Source organism: Scyliorhinus canicula, chromosome 19 (genome assembly GCF_902713615.1).
Source record: "Scyliorhinus canicula chromosome 19, sScyCan1.1, whole genome shotgun sequence".
Taxonomy (NCBI): domain Eukaryota; kingdom Metazoa; phylum Chordata; class Chondrichthyes; order Carcharhiniformes; family Scyliorhinidae; genus Scyliorhinus; species Scyliorhinus canicula.
Window position 1 is genome coordinate 11,473,923 of NC_052164.1, and position 24,565 is coordinate 11,498,487.

The 24,565-nt window shown below is 50.8% G+C and overlaps 1 protein-coding gene across 1 annotated transcript in view; it reads left to right on the top strand.

Moving 5' to 3' along the window:
* Positions 1 to 9,652: 9,652 nt before the first annotated feature.
* The window catches only part of LOC119954502, a 95,116-nt gene continuing 80,203 nt past the window's right edge, over positions 9,653 to 24,565 (top strand). Inside the window, exons 1-3 of the mRNA XM_038779789.1 lie at positions 9,653 to 9,710; positions 15,420 to 15,506; positions 18,050 to 18,174. Of these exons, the coding sequence (XP_038635717.1) occupies positions 9,653 to 9,710; positions 15,420 to 15,506; positions 18,050 to 18,174 (270 nt within the window). The remainder of the gene's footprint in view (positions 9,711 to 15,419; positions 15,507 to 18,049; positions 18,175 to 24,565) is intronic.

Genomic DNA, 24,565 nt, shown 5'->3' on the forward strand with positions numbered 1-24,565 from the left:
AGACCAAGGGGTCTGTCCCACAGCACTGACTGCCGTGCCCACCTCACGCCAGGCCAACAACGCTGGAAGGGTGGCAATGCCCTCGTCTTGGGCAGAGGATGCCCCTGCGCTGCTCCACCTCATCGAGGAGGGTCTCTAGATCCGTATCACGAAACCTCGGGGCGGCCCGGAGGGGGGTGAGGGTGAAGTTGCGGGATGAGTGTGAAAGAGGGGGCATGGGTGTGAAGGTGGAGGATGGTGTGAAGGAGGGGGGATGGGTGTGAAGGAGGAGGGAAGGGTGTTAAGCTGGGGGGATGGGTGCGAAGGTGGGGGATGTTGTGAAGGTGGAGGATGGGTGTGAAGGGAGGGGATGGATGTGAAGGGGGGCTTAAGGTGGGAATGTGTGGAGGGGGTGGGTGTGAAGGTGGAGGATGGTGTGAAGGAGGGGGGAAGGGTGTTAAGGTGGGGGGGGGGGTGGATGTGAAGGAGGGAGGGCTGGTGTGAGTTGGGAGATGGGTGTGAAGTTTGGTGATGAGTGTGAAGGTGGGCGATGTTGTGAAGGTGGGAGTGGGTGTGAAGGAGGGAGTGGGTGTGAAGTAGAGGAAAGTGTGTGAAAGAGGTGGTGGGTGTGAAGTTGGGGTGGGTGTGAAGGTGGAGAATGGGTGTGAGGAGGGGGGAATGTGGTAGCGGTGGTTAACTGGCTGCCAACCTGGCTCCCGCTCCACAGGGCTGGAATTTAAAAGTGCGCACCTCCAATCGCCGACGCGTCCACGTGACCGCCCGCTGACTTTCAAATTCAAACTGCTGGCAGCCAACGGTCGCTGCGCGTGTCGGAGCTCGAGCTCCCATCAGGAACCGGGTGCTGGCTCTCTCCCAGAGTCCCTCACTGCGGGCAGCACGGGGGAAATGTCTGTCTGAAAGGGTCAATGTTTCCGCAGCGCCTGCGCAGAACCAAGAGCTGCAGCAGATCAGATAAGTCCCGTGCTCTCACTTCATAGAGTACCTGCCGTGCAGTAGGGGGCCATTCGACCCATCAAGCCTGTACTGTCCCTCTTATAGAGCACCCCACTGAGGCCCATTTCCCCATCTTATCCTTGAGACCCCATAACCCCAGCAGATCTACACCTCTTTGGACACTAAGGGGCAATTTTATCATGGCCAATCCACCTAACCCGCACATCTTTGGACCGGAGGAAACCCAAGCAGGAGGAGAATCAGTACTTGACTGGCTGCCAGAGACATCTTTCAGACATTGGATTTTGAGGTAAATCAGCCTTAAACCCATTGTTATGCTTGCTGATATTTTTGTTCTCTGCCCTGAAACCTTTAGTGCTGATGTTCGCTTGCCTGTCTCAACCTGACTGGGGTGTCGCAGCGAGAGCGGCAGAGGCACACACAGGGAGTGAACTGCACACGGAATCATGCAGTGAAGGCCGTGGAGAGGAATTTTGGGAGATTGTGCGGTGGCAGGTATTAGTATCATCATTTAAAATTTTTCCAATTAAGGGGCAATTTAGCGCGGCCAATACACCTACCCTGAGCATCTTTGGGTTGTGGGGATGAGGCCCACACAGACACGAGGTATTAGAATCGAAAAGATGTTGTTGCTGGGTGTTAAATACCCAGCAGTTTAATGTGATGAAGCAAACCGGTGTACAGCATACAGCCTTAGCTCACTAAGCTAAATCGCTGGCTTTTAAAGCAGACCAAGCAGGCCAGCAGCACGGTTCGATTCCTGTACCAGCCTCCCCGAACAGGCGCCGGAATGTGGCGACTAGGGGCTTTTCACAGTAACTTCATTGAAGTCTACTCGTGACAATAAGTGATTTTCATTTCATTTCATTCAGTCTGGAGGATATTGAAGAGATCCTCCCGATCAGTTGAGGCATTGGAATCTCATCTTCAGGAGACCTATCACCCTCTCAGTTATGTAAACTCTTCCCGACATTATTACGCTCCATGTCACAGGCCGTTGGGAGTGCTGGGCAACCACAGATTGCCATAAAATATAGTAATAATAATAATCTTTATTAGTGTCACAAATAGGCTTACGTTATCACTGCAATGAGGTTACTGTGAAAATTCCCTCGTCGCCACACTCAGGCGCCTGTTCAGGTACACAGCGAGAATCAGAATGCCCAATTCACCTAACAAGCACATCTTTCGGGACTTGTGGGAGGAAACCGGAGCACTCGGAGGAAACCCACACAGACACGGGGAGAACGTGCAGACTCCGCACAGTGACCCAAGTCGCGAATCGAACCAGGTCCCTGGAGCTGTGAAGCAACAGTACTAACCACTATGCCGCCTCGGGTGTATGTGTAACGTGTTCAGTAAGCCCACCACTTTCCTCCTTGTGGATTAGATGGTTCAATATTGAACTGCCAATCTTTCTCTCTCTGTAGAGATGCTTCAGTTACCCACACTATATCCAGCTTCTCTCTCACACGATTTCCTCGGGTATTCCCATTTGGTCTGACAACACGAAAAGAGGAACAGCCAGAGACCTCAATAATTTAGAAGATTTTATATGTTAACAGCGTTAAAAATAGGACAGCACGTGAGCAAAACAAAAGTACAAACAGCCACTCTGACCACAGAAGCAGGAAAATACATGGGGGTGAACACAGCACCAGTCTGGGCACAGGAAACAATTTCCACTGTGTAATTAGGGCCAAACCCTGATCAAAATGGAGTTGAGGAACAAATAATACCCAGGACACCAGGAGAACGCAATCAGGAAAATCCGACAGGAGAAGCAGGAGATGGTGCACAGTGTGCCTTTCCAGCACGGCTTGCGGGCTAGAAAGGAACAGGAGCCTTTCCCAAATCCACGCAAGTTAACCTCCAATAATCTGTCTCCCTCTTCACAATTGGTCAACATACCACCCTCATACATTCTCCCCCTGCAATCTCTCTCCCCAGAATATCTATCCCCCTGTTGTAATCTGCTAAAACCACACATTGCGATATCTTCCAACCAACCAAGCCATTTGTGGCCTCTCCTGTCCTCCCTCCTCCCTGCTTCCCACCAGGCTTTGCCTTTTCATTGCAGGCAGCCTCACAACCTGGACATTGGCCAGGCACCAAATTGAGTGAAGCAATCCAATGTGTCAGGTCCTTTCATTGTTTCAAAAGGAGAATTCACTGGAAGTGCAGAGACACACCTAAGAATTCTCACCTGGCAGGGTTCCAGTAAAAAACTGTTTTTTTCTAATTATCACAAATCAAAACAAATGTATTGCATAGAATTACACAGAATTTGCAGCACAGCCATTTTACATTAAATATATGATAATGATATTTTGATAGTTTGGCACAGCATTAAAAAATTCTATTGCATATTTATTGATATATTTCTACAGATTTCCACTTATTTTGGGTTCGGTGTAGGTTGGGGTTTAGACACATACAGCTCTTTGTGAAATACAGTCGGATGGGTTCTCCGTTAGAGACACTAAGGGGCTGGTTTAGCACAGGGCTAAATCGCTGGCTTTGAAAGCAGACCAAGGCAGGCCAGCAGCACGGTTCAATTCCCATGCCAGCCTCCCCGAACAGGCACCGGAATGTGGCGACGAGGGGCTTTTCACAGTAACTTCATTTGAAGCCTACTTGTGACAATGAGATTTTCGTTTCATTTTTCATATCAAGTGCTGACGCGGGACTGAATCGCGAGTGTTCTACGTGCACGATAGCGGCACTGCTCCCAGAGCGGTTCAATACTTCCTAATGAGCTAGCACCGGCTCAAGAAGCCGCTCTAGCAATGTTGGTCAGCAAACTTGTAGATGGAGTTGGAACCAAGTTTTGCCACGCAGTTGTGTGTGTAAAGGGAGTAGAGTAGGGGGCTAAGTACGCAGCCTTGCGGGGCACCGGTCTTGAGGACTATTGTGGGGGAGGTGTTGGTGTTCATTCTTACTGATTGTGGTCTGTTGGTCAGAAAGTCAAGGGTCCAAATGGCGGCGGCTGTCAGCCTCCTTCCTAGGTCGTGGTACAGGGTCATCCTCCTCTTCACTGCAACCAGGAGGGGCTCCAGTTCAGCATCAGTAAATCCTGGGGCCGCTCTCCTCCCTGCCATCTTGTTGGCTGGGATGGTGTGTGTGGGGAGTGCAGTGTGTATATACAGCTGCAGCTTGTCAGCCTCCTGAGTGTCAATCGCGAAACCTGCAAATCCGAAACCATTTCTCATTGGAATCGATTGTGTTTCACGTGACACCAGTGCTAGCCCCTTAACAGAGGCAGAATCGGTCCAGGTGCGCCACCAGTTTTGCTGCCGTGAAAGTCCACAAATGCTGCGCTGCGTCAACACAGTCTCAGGAATGGAGAATCCCACCCCTTTTATTTTTCCTTTTGCTCCATGTTCCTGTCAGCTACAGTCAGTACCAAGATTGAGGTCAGCACTTTACCCAGCAGATCTATAATCTGGATTTTAACGCAGCAGAAACCCAAGCAGTACTGTCAATGCAATTTGTTGTAACTTCACTTCGTGAGTGGAGGAGACCAGGGCGAGATAATGTATTGGGAAGTATCAGAGCATTTTCTCCACAAATCTCAAGATGGGTGTAATGATATGTATATATGTAGACAAGTAAACGGTTAATTATTACATCTGAGGGTAACACAACCACTAGAGGGTACTACCAGTTCCCACTATAAATATGAGAACTCGGAGGATCTTGGGTACTTCTCACCAGGAGATTATAGACAACAGAATGTTCGAGAGATGTGAAGGGTGTTAAGGTGGGGGGATGGATGTGAAGGAGGGAGGGTTGGTGTGAGTTGGGAGATGGGTGTGAAGTTTGGTGATGAGTGTGAAGGTGGGGGATGTTGTGAAGGTGGGAGTGAAGGAGAGGGATGTGTGTGAAAGAGGTGGTGGGTGTGAGGAGGGGGTGGGTGTGAAGGTGGAGAATGGGTGTGAGGAGGGGGGAATGTGGTAGCAGTGGTTAACTGGCTGCCAACCTGGCTCCCGCTCCACAGGGCTGGAATTTAAAAGTGCGCACCTCCAATCGCCGACGCGTCCACGTGTCCGCCCGCTGATTTTCAGATTCAAACTGCTGGCAGCCAACGGTCGCAGCGCGTGTCGGAGCGCGAGCTCCCATCAGGAACCGGGTGCTGGCTCTCTCCCAGAGTCCCTCACTGCGGGCAGCACGGGGGAAATGTCTGTCCGAAAGGGTCAATGTTTCCGCAGCGCCTGCGCAGAACCAAGAGCTGCAGCAGATCAGATAAATCCCGTGCTCTCACTTCATAGAGTACCTGCCGTGCAGTAGGGGGCCATTCGACCTATCAAGCCTGTACTGTCCCTCTTATAGAGCACCACACGGAGGCCCATTTCCCCATCTTATCCTTGAGACCCCATAACCTCACCAGATCTACACCTCTTTGGACACTAAGGGGCAATTTTATCATGGCCAATCCACCTAACCCGCACATCTTTGGACTGTGGGAGGAAACCGGAGCACCCGGAGGAAACCCAAGCAGGAGGAGAATCAGTACTTGACTGGCTGCGAGAGACATCATTCAGACATTGGATTTTGAGATAAATCAGCCTGAAACCCATTGTTATACTTGCTGATTTTTGTTCTCTCCCCTGAAACCTTTAGTGCTGATGTTCGCTTGCCTGTCTCAACCTGACTGGGGTGTCGCAGCGAGAGCGGCAGAGGCACACACAGGGAGTGAACTGCACACGGAATCATGCAGTGAAGGTCGTGTAGAGGAATTTTGGGAGATTGTGCGGTGGCAGGTATTAGTATCATCTTTTAAAATTTTTCCAATTAAGGGGCAATTTAGCGCGGCCAATCCACCTACCCTGCGCATCTTTGGGTTGTGGGGATGAGACCCACACAGACACGAGGTATTAGAATCGAAGAGATGCTGTTGCTGGGTGTTAAATACCCAGCAGTTTAATGTGATGAAGCAAACCGGTGTACAGCATACAGCCACAATGAGCAGCATGCAGTCTGGAGGATATTGAAGAGATCCTCCCGATCAGTTGAGGCAGTGGAATCTCATCTTCAGGAGACCTATCACCCTCTCAGTTATGTAAACTCCTCCCGACATTATTACGCTCCATGTCACAGGCCGTTGGGAGTGCTGGGCAACCGCAGATTGCCATGAAGTACAGTAATAATAATAATCTTTATTAGTGTCACAAATAGGCTTACGTTATCACTGCAATGAGGTTACTATGAAAATTCCCTCGTCGCCACACTCAGGCGCGTGTTCAGGTACACAGCGAGAATCAGAATGCCCAATTCACCTAACCAGCACATCTTTCGGGACTTGCGGGAGGATACCAGAGCACTCGGAGGAAACCCACACAGACACGGGGAGAACGTGCAGACTCCGCACAGTGACCCAAGTTGCGAATCGAACCAGGTTCAGTAAGCCCACCACTTTCCTCCTTGTGGATTATATGGTTCAGTATTGAACTGCCAATCTTTTTCTCTCTGTAGAGATGCTTCAGTTACCAACACTATATCCAGGATATCTTTCACATGATTTCCTTGGGTATTCCCATTAGGTCTGACAACACGAAAAGAGGAACAGCCAGAGACCTCAATAATTTAGAAGATTTTATACTTTAACAGCATTAAAAATAGGACAGCACGTGAGAAAGGGCAAAACAAAAGTACAAACAGCCACTCTGACCACAGAAGCAGGAAAATACATGGGGGTGAACACAGCACCAGTCTGGGCACAGGAAACAATTTCCACTGTGTAATTAGGCCCAAACCCTGATCAAAATGGAGTTGAGGAACAAATAATACCCAGGACACCAGGAGAACACAATCAGGAAAATCCGACAGGAGAAGCAGGAGATGGTGCACAGTGTGCCTTTCCAGCACGGCTTGCAGGCTAGAAAGGAACAGGAGCCTTTCCCAAATCCACGCAATTTAACCTCCAATAATCTGTCTCCCTCTTCATAATTGGTCAACGTACCACCCTCATACATTCTCCCCCTGCAATCTCTCTGCCCAGGATATCTATCCCCCTGTTGTAATCTGCTAAAACCACACATTGCGATATCTTCCAACCAACCAAGCCATTTGTGGCCTCTCCTGTCCTCCCTCCTCCCTGCTTCCCACCAGGCTTTGCCTTTTCATTGCAGGCAGCCTCACAACCTGGACATTGGCCAGGCACCAAATTGAGTGAATCAATCAATGTGTCAGGTCCTTTCACTGTTTCAAAAGGAGAATTCACTGGAAGTGCAGAGACACACCTAAGAATTCTCACCTGGCCGGGTTCCAGTAAAAAACTTTTTTTCTAATTATCACAAATCAAAACAAATGTATTGCATAGAATTACACAGAATTTGCAGCACAGCCATTTTACATTAAATATATGATAATGATATTTTGATAGTTTGGCGCAGCATTAAAAAAAATTCTATTGCATATTTATTGATATATTTCTACAGATTTCCACTTATTTTGGGTTCGGTGTAGGTTGGGGTTTAGACACATACAGCTCTTTGTGAAATACAGTCGGATGGGTTCTCCGTTAGAGACACTAAGAGACACTACGGGGCTGGTTTAGCACAGGGCTAAATCGCTGGCTTTGAAAGCAGACCAAGGCAGGCCAGCAGCACGGTTCAATTCCCATGCCAGCCTCCCCGAACAGACACCGGAATGTGGTGACGAGGGGCTTTTCACAGTAACTTCATTTGAAGCCTACTTGTGACAATGAGATTTTCATTTCATTTTTCATATCAAGGGCTGACGCGGGACTGAATCGCGAGTGTTCTACGTGCACGATAGCGGCACTGCTCCCAGAGCGGTTCAATACTTCCTAATGAGCTAGCACCGGCTCAAGAAGCCGCTCTAGCAATGTTGGTCATTTTTCATGCCCTGTTTCTCTCCATCAGCAGCCACGGTGCCTGTTTTCCCGATTTTGAAATATCACAAGTGAACCTCGCCATCGGTAATTCTTACTGGCGGAGGCGGAGCATCGCGGGTGGGCCAGAATTTGCTCGTTCAGACCCGTTAATGATACGTCAACGGCGTTTACAGTACATGTGGAACGCATTTACATCAGTGTCGAGGCTCCGGAGAATGGCATTCCATTGGGCACCCGGCACCGGCCTCGACTTTCGGCTGACGTACGATTCTCCGCCCAATCCCAATTCCAGATTCTGCTGTCGCTGGACGGACAATCAACATTATTTATAAGTTTGCAAATGAAAGTTATGCTAAAGGCCTCAAGATATTTTCCTCCATTCTGTAAGGTCAGAAAAGTTCCGATTTTTGGACTTCCAGTGCGATATGTAGGAAGGAGGTCGCACTTATGGTAGCTCCAGCTATTTATCGGCATTTTTTGCCACTGGTTCTGGTGATTTCCACCAGGAAACGACCAGTTTAATAAGTCCCCCCAGCGTTAAATCCATGCACAAAAGGAAAGGAAAAGACCCCAGGAAGCCAAGAACAGGCTCTCTTGACGGATGTGGGTGCCTCGTGATATGCCTCGGGCGAGCTGCAGTCATCGGTAGTCCCGATCACATTAGACACGCATTCAGGCGCTTTGGCCAAAGAATTCAAGAAACGTTTCAACTTAAATTTCGAGAAGCTGTGGAAGCTGATCTCCGACAGAATATGTAAGTTAGTTGAGGAATGCTGGGCCTGCTCTGGGTGGAGCTGGATAAAGTGGTGCGGACGGTGTGAGAGCATGGCGAGATCCTGAAAGCTGTTGAGGAGGTGCTGACGAGACACGTGAACAGAAATGGCCCTAGGGTTGCTGGCGCCCTGGGCAGGCTGAACTTTGGCGCCCTTCGGGGGGGGGGTGGCTCCGTTCACCGGGGGGGGGGGGGGGGGGGGGGGGGGGGCGGAGTGACCTGGTACATGATCGGGACCCACCGATCGGCGGGCCGGTCTCTCTATCGGCAGGCCTCCTTTCTTCCACCGGCGAGCCTGGATCCATCCGCCATGTTTGTGCGGGGCGGCCACCGCGCATGCGCTGGTTGGCACCGGCCCAACTGCGCATGCGCCGGGTCTCTGACGCCAGTCACGCACTCCTTGATGGCGCCCCCAGCACATGGCGCCCCGGGCGACTGCCCGAGTTGCCGGTACCTTGAGCCGGCCCTGCACGTGAACCATCTTGCGTCCCTCGAGCTGAGATTGCAGTCGTGGCTGATGGAAACAAAAGGTTGAAAGTGAAGGTCAACGACTTGGTAAATCAGTCGAGGAGACATAATGTCTACTCAAGGATAGACTATTTTCTGTTTGACAAATCTCTGCTCCTGGGAATTAAATAGGTGGAATATTCGGACCTTGGGCTGGAGGCAGATCCCATCCAGTGGGCTCCATGTACATTAGATGTGGCTCTACTGGCTGAGCAGGGTTTCTGCGATCGTATAGCTGTGGCCATTGAGGAGCACATTACATTTAATAGTGCTGGTTCCGTCTCTCCCTCCACATTCTGGGAGGCTCTCAAATTGGTCCTTTGAAGTGAGTGATGTTTATAAACATTTTGGTTAGAGCACTTCAGAGTTACTCAACCGTGAAGGAAGATGAATGAGGCAAGGCGAACAGCTTTGTGTGTGGCAGCTGTCATAGAATCATAATATTTACAGTGCAGAAGGAGACCATTCAGCCCATCGAGTCTGCACCAGCCCCGGTGGTGAATCTTTGGAATTCTCTCCTCCAGATGACTGTGGAAGCTCAATCATTGAGAATGTTCAAAATGGAAACATATAGGTTTATGGAAACCAATGACATCAAGGAATTTGGGGATAGTGCAGGTAAGTGGCATTGATGATCAACCATGATCTAAATTAGTGGTGGAGCAGGCACAATGGGCTGAATGGCCTACTCCTGGTTCTGTGTTCCTACAGTTTACAGAGGGTTCATTTGGCCCGTTCTTGGGATGGGGTGTTTAGCATTTGAGAAACGTTGAACAGGTTGGGCCTCCATAGGTTGGAGTTTAGAAGAACGAGAAATGATCTAGTGAAACAGAAAAGATCTAATGGAACTTGTGGGGTTCCTCCCCCCTGCCCAGTAATCCCCCCTAAATCTCCAACTGTAACCAGACCCCCTGCCCCAACGCCCACATTAGCACGCCAAACCAAATCATGCTGGCTTTGCAGCTGCAGCTCCTCCCCCCACCTCGCTCCCATTCACCAACATCTTCTCCTGCTCGCGAGATAGCTCCCACTGGGACAATGAAAGGGACAACATCATAGCCCAACATGAGGATAAACTATTTTTTTGAATAGAAGCAAAAGGGACCCGTAGACCCTAATACACAGAAAACCCCTGCTATCCTTACAGGAGGAAACAGGTGGGTAATTTCCTTCATGGGGTAGACTAGAACCAGTGGAAATAGTTCAAGATGAAGATGAGGAGGTATTTTTTCTTCCAGAGTGTTGTTAGGGTGTGGAATTCTGTTTCCCAGAGAGCAGTGGACTCACCCTGGCCACCCTGAGGAAGTCGTAGAGTTTTTTCAGCACTGTATTGTCCACGGCACTTACCGCTTCTACCACCTGCGCCCAGGTACGGCAAATGGCGGCGGCTGGCCGCCTCCTTCCCAGGTCGGGGTACAGGGTCATCCTCCTCTCCTCCACCGCATCCAGGAGGGGCTCCAGTTCAGCATCAGTAAATCCTGATGCCGCTCTCCTCCCTGCCATCTTGTTGACTGGGATGGTGTGTGTGGGGAGTGCAGTGTGTATATACAGCTGCAGCTTGTCAGCCTCCTGAGTGTCAATCGCGAAACCTGCAAATCCGAAACCGTTTCTCATTGGAATCAAGTGTGTGTTACGTGGCGCCGGTGCTAGCCCCTTAACAGAGGCAGAATTGGCCCAGGTGCGCCGCCTGTTTTGCTGCTGTGAAAGTCCACGAATGCCGTGCGGCGTCAACACTTAGTCTCAGGAATGGAGAATCCCACCCCTTTTATTTTTCCTTTTGCTCCATGTTCCTGTCAGCTACAGTCAGTACCAAGATTGAGGTCAGCACTTTACCCAGCAGATCTATAATCTGGATTTTAACGCAGCAGAAACCCAAGCAGTACTGTCAATGCAATTTGTTGTAACTTCACTTCGTGAGTGGAGGAGACCAGGGCGAGATAATGTATTGGGAAGTATCAGAGCATTTTCTCCACAAATCTCAAGGTGGGTGTAATGATATGTATATATGTAGACAAGTAAACGGTTCATTATTACATCTTGGGGTAACACAACCACTAGAGGGTACTACCAGTTCCCACTATAAATATGAGAACTCAGAGGATCTTGAGTACTTCTCATCAGGAGATTATAGACAACAAAATGTTAGAGAGATAGATCACAGCATAGTTAAAGCAGCACGTGTAGTTTAAATTAGTTATTATTTAATGTAGATTACTTGATTACTAGTTATAGTTCTGTGGAGTGTGCAAACTCGATATTAATCAATCGTCATTCAATAAATCAGTTTTGCTTTAAATTAGAGATTGGTGGTTTATTTATAATCACACCATCAGACCATTCTGGATTACCAAGCAAAGAGTAACGATATATTACCAAAGAGTAATATAACAGTGGACACAGAGATTGAAGAGAGAAATTACATGGGAGATTCCTCAAGGGGCACAACGACAAATTGTGAGGAGGGAGACTGACCATGGCTGATTAGTTTGGTTGGATTAGTGAAGCACTCTTGTCCCTTTTGGATGCCAGCACCCCCCCACCTCCCGACCGGAGGGCGGCCGAACCCCAACCTGCATCACATGCCAGTACCCATATGGCCGCCATGGCTGGGTGCCCTGCCAACGAGGCCACCAGCTTACCATCCCCTGGCTGCATGCATCGGACTGTCTAACACTGCGTGCTTTCTGCCCCCCTCCCCTGGAAAAGGTTGCCCCTAACCGCCGGGAGTGGGAAAAGATTGGAGGGGGATCGCCGGACCTGCGCCCCTCACCATGGCAGAGCAGAGGGCTCTGCACTTGGTCATCAGCACAGAGCAAAGGGACGTCGCCGGGGTGGAGATCGGCCTCGGGCGAGGTAGTGAGACCCCGCTGAGTTGCGGTTCCCCATGACACATCTGTCAACTCACCTCAACACCACCACCACACCAACCTCACCCTCACCCCAACCCTCACCCCCACAGTACCCTTAAACCCACCCTCACACCACCCCTACCCTCACCCTTACCCCCACCTCACCCTCACCACCACCACACCCCTGCCGCCCTTGATCTAATCGTGCACCTTGCCTTGTGTCTTGCAGGACCTGCTGGTGATGGGCGGGCCCATCTGGTGTCCCCCACCACTGCCCACCTAACAACCTGAGCTTCCCCGTGTGCTGACCAGCGATGAGGACAGAGGCAGGATGGCAGCCCTCGCCAAAAGACCCAAGACACCCCGGAGCTCGAGTCTGGGGATGACACAGATTTCGCATCAGTGCTTCTCCAACACCTTCCATCATCCCAGAGACACTCACCTCGGTCGGGCACTTTAGTGAAGAGTCTCCTGGGACACTCTCTGGTGCGCACAGCTGCTCCGGTACATCAGTTGGAAGTAGAAACACCTGAGGGGGCGGATGGTTGGAAGGCGGGCTGACCCGAGGAAGTAGGTGCCGTCCAGACAGGTTTTGGGTTTCTGGAACGGACAGTCTCATCGATTGTGGAGATCCCATCGCATTGCCAGGGACTACAAAAGGGGTTGTGGGTGAGCATCCAGTGCCTGCAGGTGCAGTTGGAGGAGTCCAACCGCTTGCAGGAGCAGGAGATGGTGCCCATCATGTGTGCTACCCAGACCAACATCGCAAGGGTGGCGTATATGGTGGGGGCCTTGGCTGTGGATCAGCATTTCAAAGGCATGGGGCATTCTGTACAGGCGCTGGCCGAGGCACAGGTCGGCCCGTTTCACAGGCAGCCGTTTGCCAGAGCCACCTGGAAACTGCAGCAGCGCTCCTGAGTGTGGCCCAGTCGCAGCGGGATATGACTGATAGCATCATAGAATTCATAGAATTTTAGATTATCATAGAATTTACAGTGCAGAAGGAGGCCATTTGGCCCATCGAGTCTGCACCAGCTCTTGGAAAGAGCACCCTACCCAAGGTCAACACCTCCACCCTATCCCATAACCCAGTAACCCTACCCAACACTAAGGGCAATTTATCATGGCCAATCCACCTAATCTGCACATCTTTGGACTATGGGAGGAAACCGGAGCACCCGGAGGAAACCCACGCACACACGGGGAGGATGTGCAGACTCCGCACAGACAGTGACCCAAGCCGGAATCGAACCTGGGACCCTGGAGCTGTGAAGCAATTGTGCTATCCACAATGCTACCGTGCTGCCCGTGCAGCGTCGGTGGCATTGCCCAGGTATTGGCCAACGTGGCGCAGACACAGGGAGATGGCCCAGTCCCTGAGGGAGATGGTGCAGTTACTGGCTGATGTGACACAGTCCCACATGGCGATGGTTCACTTCCTGTGCTTGGACGTTCTGGGTGGCCTGGGCTCCCCACTCCATCCTGACCGTCCACACCACCATCACCCCAGGGTCGAGTTCTAGGTCGGGGAAGGTATCAACTATGGCGAAGGAGCTCCGGGGGTTTATGGAGTGGGGCGGGGGGCGGGGGGGGGGGGGGGTTCGATCCGTGGAGATTCGGAAGGCTGAAGAGTAAGGAATTTTCGTTCTACTCTCATGTACATAAGGTGTATTCCCGGATAGATGTCTTTGTGATGGATAAAACGCTGCTGGCTGAGGTGGTAGATGGTGAGTATTCAGACCAGTGTTCAGATGTCAGACCACGCCCTGCACTGGGTGGACTTGCAAGTGAGTAAAGGAATGGCCCGGCGCCCACCATGGAGGTTGGATGTGGGCTGCTGGAGGAGGAGGTGAGTGAGCGGGTGAGGGAGGCCATCCGGGGATATATAAAAATCAATGATACGGGTGAGGTGTCTGCGGGGGTGGTCTGGGAGGCGCTGAAGGCAGTTTTCAGAGGAGAATTTATTTCTATTCGGACGCACAAGGAGAAGGCGGAGTGGGTGGAGTGAGAAAGGTTGGTGGGAGAAATCTTACAGGTGGACAGGAGATATGCGGCGACTCCGGAGGATGGGCATTTGAACGAATGCCAGAGGCTGCAGCTGGAATTTGGGCTCCTGTCCACAGGTAAGGCGGTGGGGCAGTGGAGATGAATATGGGGAGAAAGCTAGTAGGATGCTGGCGCATCAGTTGAGGAAGCAGGAGGCGGCGAGTGAGATGGGGAAAGTGAGGGATGCAGGTGGTGAGGTGGTTTTGGACCCAGCGGGGGTGAATGATGTGTTTCAAGATTTTTATAGTAAGCTGTATAAATCAGAATCCCCCAGCCGGGAAGGAGGGCGTGAGACGATTTGGGGGGGGGGGGGGGGGGGGGGGCTGGAGTTCCCGAAGGTGGATGAGGAGTTGGTGGAGGTCCTGGGGGCCTCAATTGGACTTGGGAAGGTAATAGAGGGGCTGGGGACGATGCAATGGGGCAAAGCCCTGAGACCAGACGGATACCCAGTGGAATTCTATAAGAAATTTTCCGGGGTGCTGGGACCGCTTTTGGTAAGGACATTTAGTGAATCAAAGGATTTGGGAGTGCTTCCCCCTGACGTTATCACAGGCATCGATCTCTCTCATTTTGAAACGGGACAAAGATCCGGAAATCTGCGGGTCATATAGACTAATCACCTTACTAAATGTGGATGCTAAACTGTTGGCAAAGACCCTGGCCACACGGATCAAGGATTGTGTCCCAGGGGTAATAGGGGAGGGCCAGACTGGGTTTGCTAAGGGGCGGCCCCCTAGCGACCAATATTAGGTGGCTCTTAAATGTAATAATGATGCCTATGGAAGGGTGTGAGGTCGAGGTGGCAGTTGCCATAGATACAGAGAAGGCCTTTGACCGGGTGGAGTGGAAATATTTGTGGGACGGTGTGGGTTCAGACAGGGATTTGTGAATTGGGTCCGGTTGCTCTATCAGGCACCAATAGCAAATGTGAGGACAAATCGGGTGCAGTCAGAATATTTTAGCCTGTGTCAGGGGACGAGACAGAGATGTCCACTCTCCCCACCACTGTTTGCCCTGGCCATAGAGCCTTTGGCAATGGTGTTGCCAGCATTGAACATTTGGCGGGGGATTGTACGAAGGGGGAGTGGAATACAGGATCTTTCTCTATGCGGACAATTTGCTCCTATATATAACAGACCCGCTGGGTGGGGTTGGAGGGATTATGGGGATACTGGAGAAATTTGGTCGATCCAGGCAAGGGGCAGGAGAGGAGATTGGGGGCGATGCCATTCAAGGTGGTGAAGGGAGCTTTAGGTACCTGGGTATTCAAGTGACACGGGAATCGGGTCAGCTTCACAAATTGAATTTGGGTCGACTAATAGAACAGATGAAAGGGGACTTCCGAAGTTGGGACGTGCTCCCGCTGTCACTGGCGGGGAGGGTACAGACTGTGAAAATGACAGTCCTACTGAGATTGCTGTTTGTATTTCAGTGTCTCCCAAATTTCATCCCAAACATGTTTTCCAGGAAGATGAATGCGGTGAACTCGGGTTTTATTTGGGCCGGAAAAACCCAGCAGGTGAAGAAGATCCTACTTGAGCGGGGGAATGGGGAGGGGAGGTTGGCTCTTCCGAACTTTATCAATTACTACTGGGCAACTAACATATCAATGGTCAGGAAGAGGGTAGTGGGGGAGGGGTCGGGTTGGAGCAAGTGGAGGCGGCATCTTGTAAGGGCACGAGCCTGAGGGCTTTATTCATGGCACCTCTGCCATTCTCGCCGGCTAGGTACTCCACAAGCCCGCTGGTAGTGGCAGCCCTGAGGGTGTGGGGACAGTGGAGGCAACACATGGGGTTGGAGGGGGCATCGGTGTGGGGAACAATCTGTGACAACCACCGGTTCCAGGAGAGCTGGACTGGGGCCTTAGAGGGTGGTAGCGGGCAGGGATCGAGAGATTTGGAGATCTTTTTATTGAAGAGGGCTTTCCCGAGTTTGGAGGAGCTGGAGAAGGAGTTTGAGATGCCAGGGGGGAACGGGTTCCGGTACCTGAACGTACGGGATTTTGTTTGGAGGCAGGTCTTGAGCTTTCCACGCCTACCTCAAAGGGGGCTACAGGACAATGTGATATCAAAAACAGGGGTTAGGGAGGGGAAGGTCTCCGAAGTATATAAGGAGTTGATGCAGTGGTAAGGGGTCCCAATTGGGGAGGTGAAGAGGAAGTGGGAGGAAGAGTTGGGAGGGGAGTTGGAAGTTGGGTTATGAGAGGAGGCCCTGTGCTGAGTGAACGTGTACTCGTCGGGTGCCAGGCTCAGGCTGATCCAATTCAAGGTGGTCCACAGGGCTCATATGACTGTGGCCCGGATGAGCAGGTTCCTTGAGGATGTGGCGGTCAGGGGTGGGCAATGTGGGGGAAGCCCTGCAAATCATGTGCACATGTTCTGGACATGTCAGAGGTTGGGCTTTTGGCAGAGATTTGCGGATGTCATGTCAGAGGTCCTGCAAGGGAGGGTGACTCCGAGTGCAGAGGTGGTGATATTTGGAGTGTTGGGAGATCCGGGAGCCCGGGGGGGGGGGGGGGGGGGGGGGGGGGGGGGGGGGGGGGGGGGGAGAGGCCGGCGATTTGGCCTTTGCCTCCCTGGTGGCCCGGAGGCGGATTCTGCTGGGATCGAGGGACTCGGAGCCCCCCGAAGTCAGGGGTATGGGTTAGCGACTTGGCGGGGTTTCTCAGGTTGAAGAAAATTGAATTCGCCTTAAGGGGTTCGTTACAGGAGTTCGCTCAGAGGTGACAGCCATTCATCGACTTCTTTCAGGAAAAGTAACCTGTCAGCAGGGGGGGTGGGGGGTGGGGGAGGAGGCATAGAAGTGATGAACAAGAGTAGGAAAACCAATGAAGGGAGGGCCGTGAGACAGGGTGTGTATATGGACCATGTTGGTTGGGGTCTTTGTTGGAGTTGCGTGGCTACGTTATGGGCTTTTTGTCTTTGTTAGATTTTTCTGTTTAAAAGTGTTAAAACTATAAATGCCTAAATAAAATACTTTGTAGAGAAAAAGTCTTCAATGGCATTCCGTGCCTGGCAGGTCCTCGAATGAAAGGCGGCGCCAGTACACATGAGGTCTCATGCAGCGCCTCATTTGCACCTCCTCATCCTGGACGGCTGGCTCCTGTTCCTCTGGGGTACGCTCCGCTGCTGCAGCTTCCTCCTCCTTGAGCAGCTCCAGGCGTACAGCCGCAGGGCATCCCCCAGGGCTGCGGCAACTAGGAGGAAGGCCACCATCGCTGGTTGAATTCCAATATCCATAGTCTGCAGCAGGTGAAAGGCCAACATGTTAGCATGGTGCGTACCCCCATGCCCAACCAAGTCCACCGGGCTAGATGATGGCCCTGGTTGGCACTGTTGGCTCTTGTTCCTGCATGTCCCCATCCCCACACCCCTGGCCATGTCGGTGACTGGCATCGTGGGGATCTGGCCGTGGCGCCCATCCCTGCTGCCAGTGGTACAGTCAGCTGCCGCCGCCCGTCCAGGGGTACACTCCGTGGTCCCCGCTCCGCTCCCCCATAGGGGCTACAGTGGGTTTTGCCCCCTCCCCCCACCCCAGTCAGCCCAGCCACTGACTGGCCGGGCAGCCCACACTCGCGTCTCTCTGCGTCCTACCTCCTCTGTCTCCCTCATCAGCCACAACTCCAGTTTCATAATTTTTAAAAGCATAAGTGAGGAATTCGGCCCATGAGAGACAGAGAATCATGGAGGGCCCAGAGAATACCAGGCTGGGCCCACTAATGATATGCTGACGGCGTCGACTGCACATGCGTTCTCGAAACCATTGGCGCCGCTCTCGGAGCAACCGAGAATTGCGAATTGGCGTGAAATCGGCGCCTGAAGCGATTCCGGTGTCGGAACTGCTTCTCCACCAATTGCGTTTCCTGATTTCAGCATCGGCCAACAGAGAATCCCGCCAAAGGTGTATTAATCTGCGTGTGAACTGCCTATTGCAGAACAAATCAGTCTGCTGGATATTAATAAGACTGATTAGTGGGTGAGGAGGGAAGGTGAGGGTATTGGTTCCACTGACAGGCTGACTGTAATATTAGGCTACATGTTGTTGTTGCTGCATCACTTTCAGGTTCTATTATTATTAAACCTGGATTTGTTGGTGCAAAGCAGACTTCTAACACCATGCCTGGTTATGATCCCTTTGAACTGTCAATCGCAAACTTTGCAGTGATTAACAATAACCGATTCCTTGAGGTATTTTAAGAACATAAGAACTAGGAGCAGGAGTAGGCCATCTGGCTCCTCGAGCCTGCTCCGCCATTCAATTAGATCATGGCTGATCTTTTGTGGACTCAGCTCCACTTTCCGGCCCGAACACCATAACCCTTAATCCCTTTATTCTTCAAAAAACTATCTATCTTTACCTTAAAAACATGTAATGAAGGAGCCTCAACTGCTTCACTGGGCAAGGAATTCCATAGATTCACAACCCTTTGGGTGAAGAAGTTCCTCCTAAACTCAGTCCTAAATCTACTTCCCCTTATTTTGAGGCTATGTCCCCTAGTTCTGCTGTCACCCGCCAGTGGAAACAACCTGCCCGCATCTATCCTATCTATTCCCTTCATAATTTTAAATGTTTCTATAAGATCCCCCCTCATCCTTCTAAATTCCAACGTGTACAGTCCCAGTCTACTCAACCTCTCCTCATAATCCAACCCCTTCAGCTCTGGGATTAACCTAGTGAATCTCCTCTGCACACCCTCCAGCGCCAGTACGTCCTTTCTCAAGTAAGGAGACCAAAACTGAACACAATACTCCAGGTGTGGCCGCACTAACACCTTATACAATTGCAACATTACCTCCCTAGTCTTAAACTCCATCCCTCTAGCAATGAAGGACAAAATTCCATTTGCCTTCTTAATCACCTGTTGCACTTGTAAACCAACCTTCTGTGACTCATGCACTAGCACACCCAAGTCTCTCTGAACAGCGGCATGCTTTAATATTTTATCGTTTAAATAATAATCCCGTTTGCTGTTATTCCTACCAAAATGGATAACCTCACATTTGTCAACATTGTATTCCATCTGCCAGACCCGAGCCCAATCACTTAACCTATCCAAATCCCTCTGCAGACTTCCAGTATCCTCTGCACTTTTCGCTTTACCACTCATCTTAGTGTCATCTGCAAACTTGGACACATTGCCCTTGGTCCCCAACTCCAAATCATCTATGTAAATTGTGAACAATTGTGGGCCCAACACGGATCCCTGAGGGACACCACTAGCTACTGATTGCCAACCAGAGAAACACCCATTTATCCCAACTCTTTGCTTTCTATTAATTAACCAATCCAATGATATTTTTCCGCAGCGTTTCAAAATTATATTGAATATTTATTATATGTAATGAAAAAGGAAACTGCTGCATAAACTCAGCAGGTTTGGCAGCATCTGTGGAGAGAGAAACAGAGTTAACATTTCGACTCTATGTGACTCTTCTACAGTACTGGGGGCTGGTTTAGCTCAGTTGGCTAGACAGCTGGTTCATGATGCAGATTGTGAGGTTATTCATAAAGACCCTCCCTTGCCTTTACCTGAGGTGTGATGAGTCTCAGGTTAAATCACCACCAGTCATTCCCCCCCCCCCCCCCCCCCCCCCCCCCCCCCACACTTCCTATGGTCATCTGGGACTATGGTGACTTTACTGTACCAATTTATTCATATATTTCTGCAGATTTTCACTTATTTTGAATCCTGTGTGGGTTTAGACACGTACAGCTCTTCGTGAATGCATTATTTATAATGTTGTGATATACTGTCAAGAGAAGATGGTTCTTTGGCCTTTCCACAAAATTGCGTTAATTACAGAGCATATCCCCTGTTGCCATACATTGTGGTGACATTTCCTCTGCCACAGATTGGAGCTGTTGGAGGGTATAATCTTTCACCGCCTGCTTTCCCCCACTTCCCTCTCTGCATTCAATCTATTGTAGTCAATGAGGAGTCCTGAAAAGGTGAGTCAAAAGCAGTTTATTTCCTCTCATAGTTGGGAAATGCAGCAACTCAGCAGCAGTCAAGTCCCAGCCGGGATCACCCTGAGATGCCGGTTCCTTCCTGGGCTGGCTTTTATTTCCTGGATTTAACAAGCCCACTGTTGGGCCTCCGTCCCTCAGTGGGGGAGCTCATACTCCACAAGCTCCACAGGGTCATCCCCGTGGGTCTCATAGGGGTTATAACACAACCCTTGTGCCTTTACCCTTTCAGACACCCAAGAACTGCTGCCTGTTCTGTCAGAGCCTGAAGTCAAAAGGAACAAGTGAATGATCATGAAGAAACTATGGGCGCAATCTACCGGCCTCGTCCCGCAGGAATCGGGATGGGACGCAGCCGGTAGATTCCGAGAGGCATCTTCTGGGATTTGCCCAGCTCGCCACTCATCGCGAGATGTCGCGATCTGGATCCTGCGCACAATGGGTGGGATACAGATCTGGCTAACCTGCATATGAAACTGTCGCAATCAAGCACACTTTCTTTTTGCAGCAAACAGGCTTTATAATTACAACGCTTTGCTGTATTTATAGAGTATTCATACTAAAAATAATTCTCACCAATTAACAGGCGATGCACCTTTCATTGAAAAGTTAAAAAAATACAAATAACACTGTTTTTACTTTACAAACAGGTTCAGTTAAATTCATTAGCAAATCAATATTTGCTATTTAAAAAAAACCAAAATATTCATTCCATAGTCACGATGAACTACAACCATGTGAAAGAAAACCTTCCATTATGCAGCCGAGCACTTTTACACAGCATGAGTTTTTAAAATAATGAAAGTCGTGTTTTCTACAACTTTTATGGAGAGACAGTAAGGAGAAACTTCTACTTTCCCTCATTAAATGATTTAGCCATGCTTTGGAGGCTTCACACAGCCCAGTTTATATCACAGAATTCTTTGCAAGTCATTAATTAGTTACACTGATAAATACCTTGTATGTTACATTTATAAATGAAACTTGAATTCTTGTAGTGCCTTATTACATTTTCTTGAATATCTCAAAGCACTTCACACTTTCAATTTTTTCAAAATGCAGTGATTAGTGGTGTTGGCAAACAAAAGCAGCCATTTTGGACAAACACGATCCAACAATAAGATGAATAGTCAGTTAAACAGTTTCCGCTGAATAGAAGAACGTTGGCCAGGGCAGCACAAGTTTTCTCCGCTGTCCCACGGGTTTCTGACACCACCTGCCTCAAAATGCAAATTGTACCTCCATAATGCAGTGGAAGGGCTAGACTAAACAACAAGCTCAAAGTCTTGAAGTAGATGTGACCTCCTGACTCAGATGAGTATTAGCCAAGGTGTCAAGCTGAAACAATTTTAAAAAAAACTTTTCTTCAATAACAATTCTGAGATATACGCTCAGGATTAAACAACTATTTGGAAGTCTAGTACACTGCCAACATGGTAAGAAGTCTTACAACACCAAGTTAAAGTCCAACAGGTTTGTTTCAAACACTAGCTTTCGGAGCACGGCTCCTTCCTCAGGTGAATTTGGAGCAGTGCTCCGAAAGCTAGTGTTTGAAACAAACCTATTGGACTTTAACCTTGTGTTGTAAGACTTCTTACTGTGCCCACCCCAGTCCAACGCCGGCATCTCCACATCACTGCCAACATGGCATTAGCTAGGAGAAGGAGCTGTTCTAAGGACCAGGAAAGTTGGCTGAATCCTATCTACAATCATCACGAGAAACCAATTTGAAAATATATCCCAACGCAAAATGTCCCCACTGGCTAATCACTGGTGCAGGTGACAGAGATCTTTCTAGTTGATGTGTTTATTGCTTACACTTTGCTGGCGAACAAAATCTGAAGTCCAACATAGAACAGTATAGCACAGAACAGGCCCTTCGGCCCTCGATGTTGTGCCGAGCAACGATCACCCTACTCAAGCCTAACGTATCCACCCTATACCAGTAACCCCTCCCCCAATTAACCTTACTTTTTAGGACACTAAGGGCAATTTAGCATGGCCAATCCACCTAACCCGCACATCTTTGGACTGTGGGGGGAAACCGGAGCACCCGGAGGAAACCCACACACACACGGGGAGGACGTGCAGACTCCGCACAGACAGTGACCCAGCCGGGAATTGAACCTGGGACCCTGGAGCTGTGAAGCATTTATGCTAACCACCATGCTACCGTGCTGCCCCACCATACTACCGTGCTGAAGGCAGGGTTCAAAAATTAAGAAAATAAAAATGTTTCTTTAAACAGCCACTGAAGCTGGGCTAGACTGCCACAGTGAATAGATAATTACATTTTTCTCTGCTGTATGAACCTGACACCCTGGTTTTCTCAAGCTGTCAGGTTTCAATTCCTGCATATTCCATGAGTCTCAATGAGGTTCCAAATGGAGGGAAGAAAATCAGGCTGCCTGGCTGTGCAACAGTAAAAGGTTGGAAACCTGGCCCACAAGGAGCACACAGAAACTGAATAATCAAGTTTACGAAAACTTTCCAATGTTGGGAATGGCTAATTTAAGCTGTCAAAGTAGAAGTGTATTGACGCTCTCTATCGGCTGGAGCAGCCATTTGGTCAAGCACATTTTAACATGCACTCACCGGAATTACTCTGTGGTGAATGTGATTCACACTGGATTATAATCTATATACATGTGTCTATATTGTAAGTGCAATTGCACTACCTGACCACCAGGGGGAGTAGCTCTGGGAATGCTCGAGAATTGTACTGGGCTTCTCCCTTGGTTCTGCCCAGGACTCCTCCCCCTGGAGCTGCGGTATAAAGATCAGTGCCACATGGTCAGCCGGCCAGTTCACCGAAAGTTCAATGGCTAATAGGCTGGCTCTGTTGTGAGTATATTAAAACCGTTATTCTAATCCTACAAGCACGTGTCCATAGAATTGTTGGTTCCAACATACTCAAAGCACGGGATCCAACTCACGCCTCAGAGACCCTGGGCGCGATTCTCCGCTCCCGCGCGGCATCGGGAAGGCCGTCGTGAACTCGGCCGAGTTTCACCGTTTTTCCAGCCGGATGGGCCGAGCGGCCTGCCGTTCCCGACCTGTTCACGACGGCGACAACCACACCTGGTCACTGCCGTCGTGAACAGCGCGCGACAGGTGAGTTTGGGGCTTGTGGGGGGCGGAGAGGGGAGTGAGCACCATGACCGTGCTCGGGAGGCAACTGGCCCGCGATCGGTGCCCACTGATCGTCGGGCCGGCGTCTCAATGGGACGCATTCTTTCTCCTCCGCCGTCCCGCAGGATTATGCCGCCACGTCTTGCGGGGCAGCGGAGGGGAAGACGGCAACCACGCATGCGCGGGTTGACGTCATTAGGCGCTGCCGCGGCGTCATTCTTGGCGCGCCAGGCCTATATGCCAGCAACAAGGCCCGGCGGCCAAGATTTACGGCACGGACCTCCTAGCCCCCGGGGGTGGGGGAAATAGGGGGCCAGGAGCAGCCTCCAACACCGTCGTGAACCTCTCCAGGTTTCACAACGGTGTCGGGCCTTGCGGAGAATTCCACCCCATGGGCGGGATTCTGCGGGAATTGCGGTGCGGGCATCTCCGGCGCGAAGGAGTGGCGTCAACAACTCTGGCGTCGGGCCGCCCCAAAGGTGCGGAATCCTCCGCACCTTCAGGGGCTCAGCTGGTGCCAGAGTGGTTTGCGCTGCGCCAGCTGGCGGGGAAGGGGCTTGTCGCCACGCCAACCGATGCCAAAGGGCATCCGCTGGCCGGCACGCGTTGGCGCATGCACGGGAGTGCCAGCGTGTGCTGGCGTCATCCCAGTGCATTGCGCGGGGGGGGGATCAGTTCCGTGTCGGCCATGGCAGAGGACCACAGTGGCCGACGCGGAAGAATACAGTTCCCCCACAGCACAGGATCGGTGGGCCCCGATCGCGGGCCAGGATACCATGGGGGCAGCTCCTGGGGCCGGATCCCCCCGCACCCCCCCCCCCCCCCGAAGACCACGGAGGCCACCAGATCCCGCCGGCAAATACCTGGTGTAATATACGCCGACGGGACTGGCCGAAATCGGCCCATCGCGAGCTGGAGAATCACCGGGGAGCCGCTGCCAGCGCCCGCCGACCGACGCGACGCAATTCCTGTCCCCGCCAAATCCTTGGCGCCGGAGAATTCGGAGGAAAATGATGGTCAGTGCATCTGCTATTTGAAATGAAATGAAAATCACTTATTTTTTTTTTTAAATAATTTTTATTGAAAGAGTTTTTCCATACAGACATTTACCCCTACTAATTTTTAAATTATTTACAACACAATCCCTCTAGGCAAATATCCCTCCCTCGCCCGCCCTCTCGCGCGCACCAGTCCAACCCCCCCCCCCCCAAGCAACAACTTAACAACCAAGGCAGCCTACAGTTTCAGACATGAGCAGCGAGCAGACTTGCCCGCGTTACAGTCGTGCATGTCCCCCCACGCCCATTGCTGCCCCCCCCTCCCCTTCCCCCCCCCCCCCGGTTGCTGCTGCCACGACCCCGAACGCCTATCTCTGATCTAAAAAGTCAAGGAAAGGTTGCCACCGCCTGGAGAATCCCTGTACCGACCCTCTCAGGGCAAATTTGATCCTTTCTAGCTGAATATAGCTAGCCATATCGT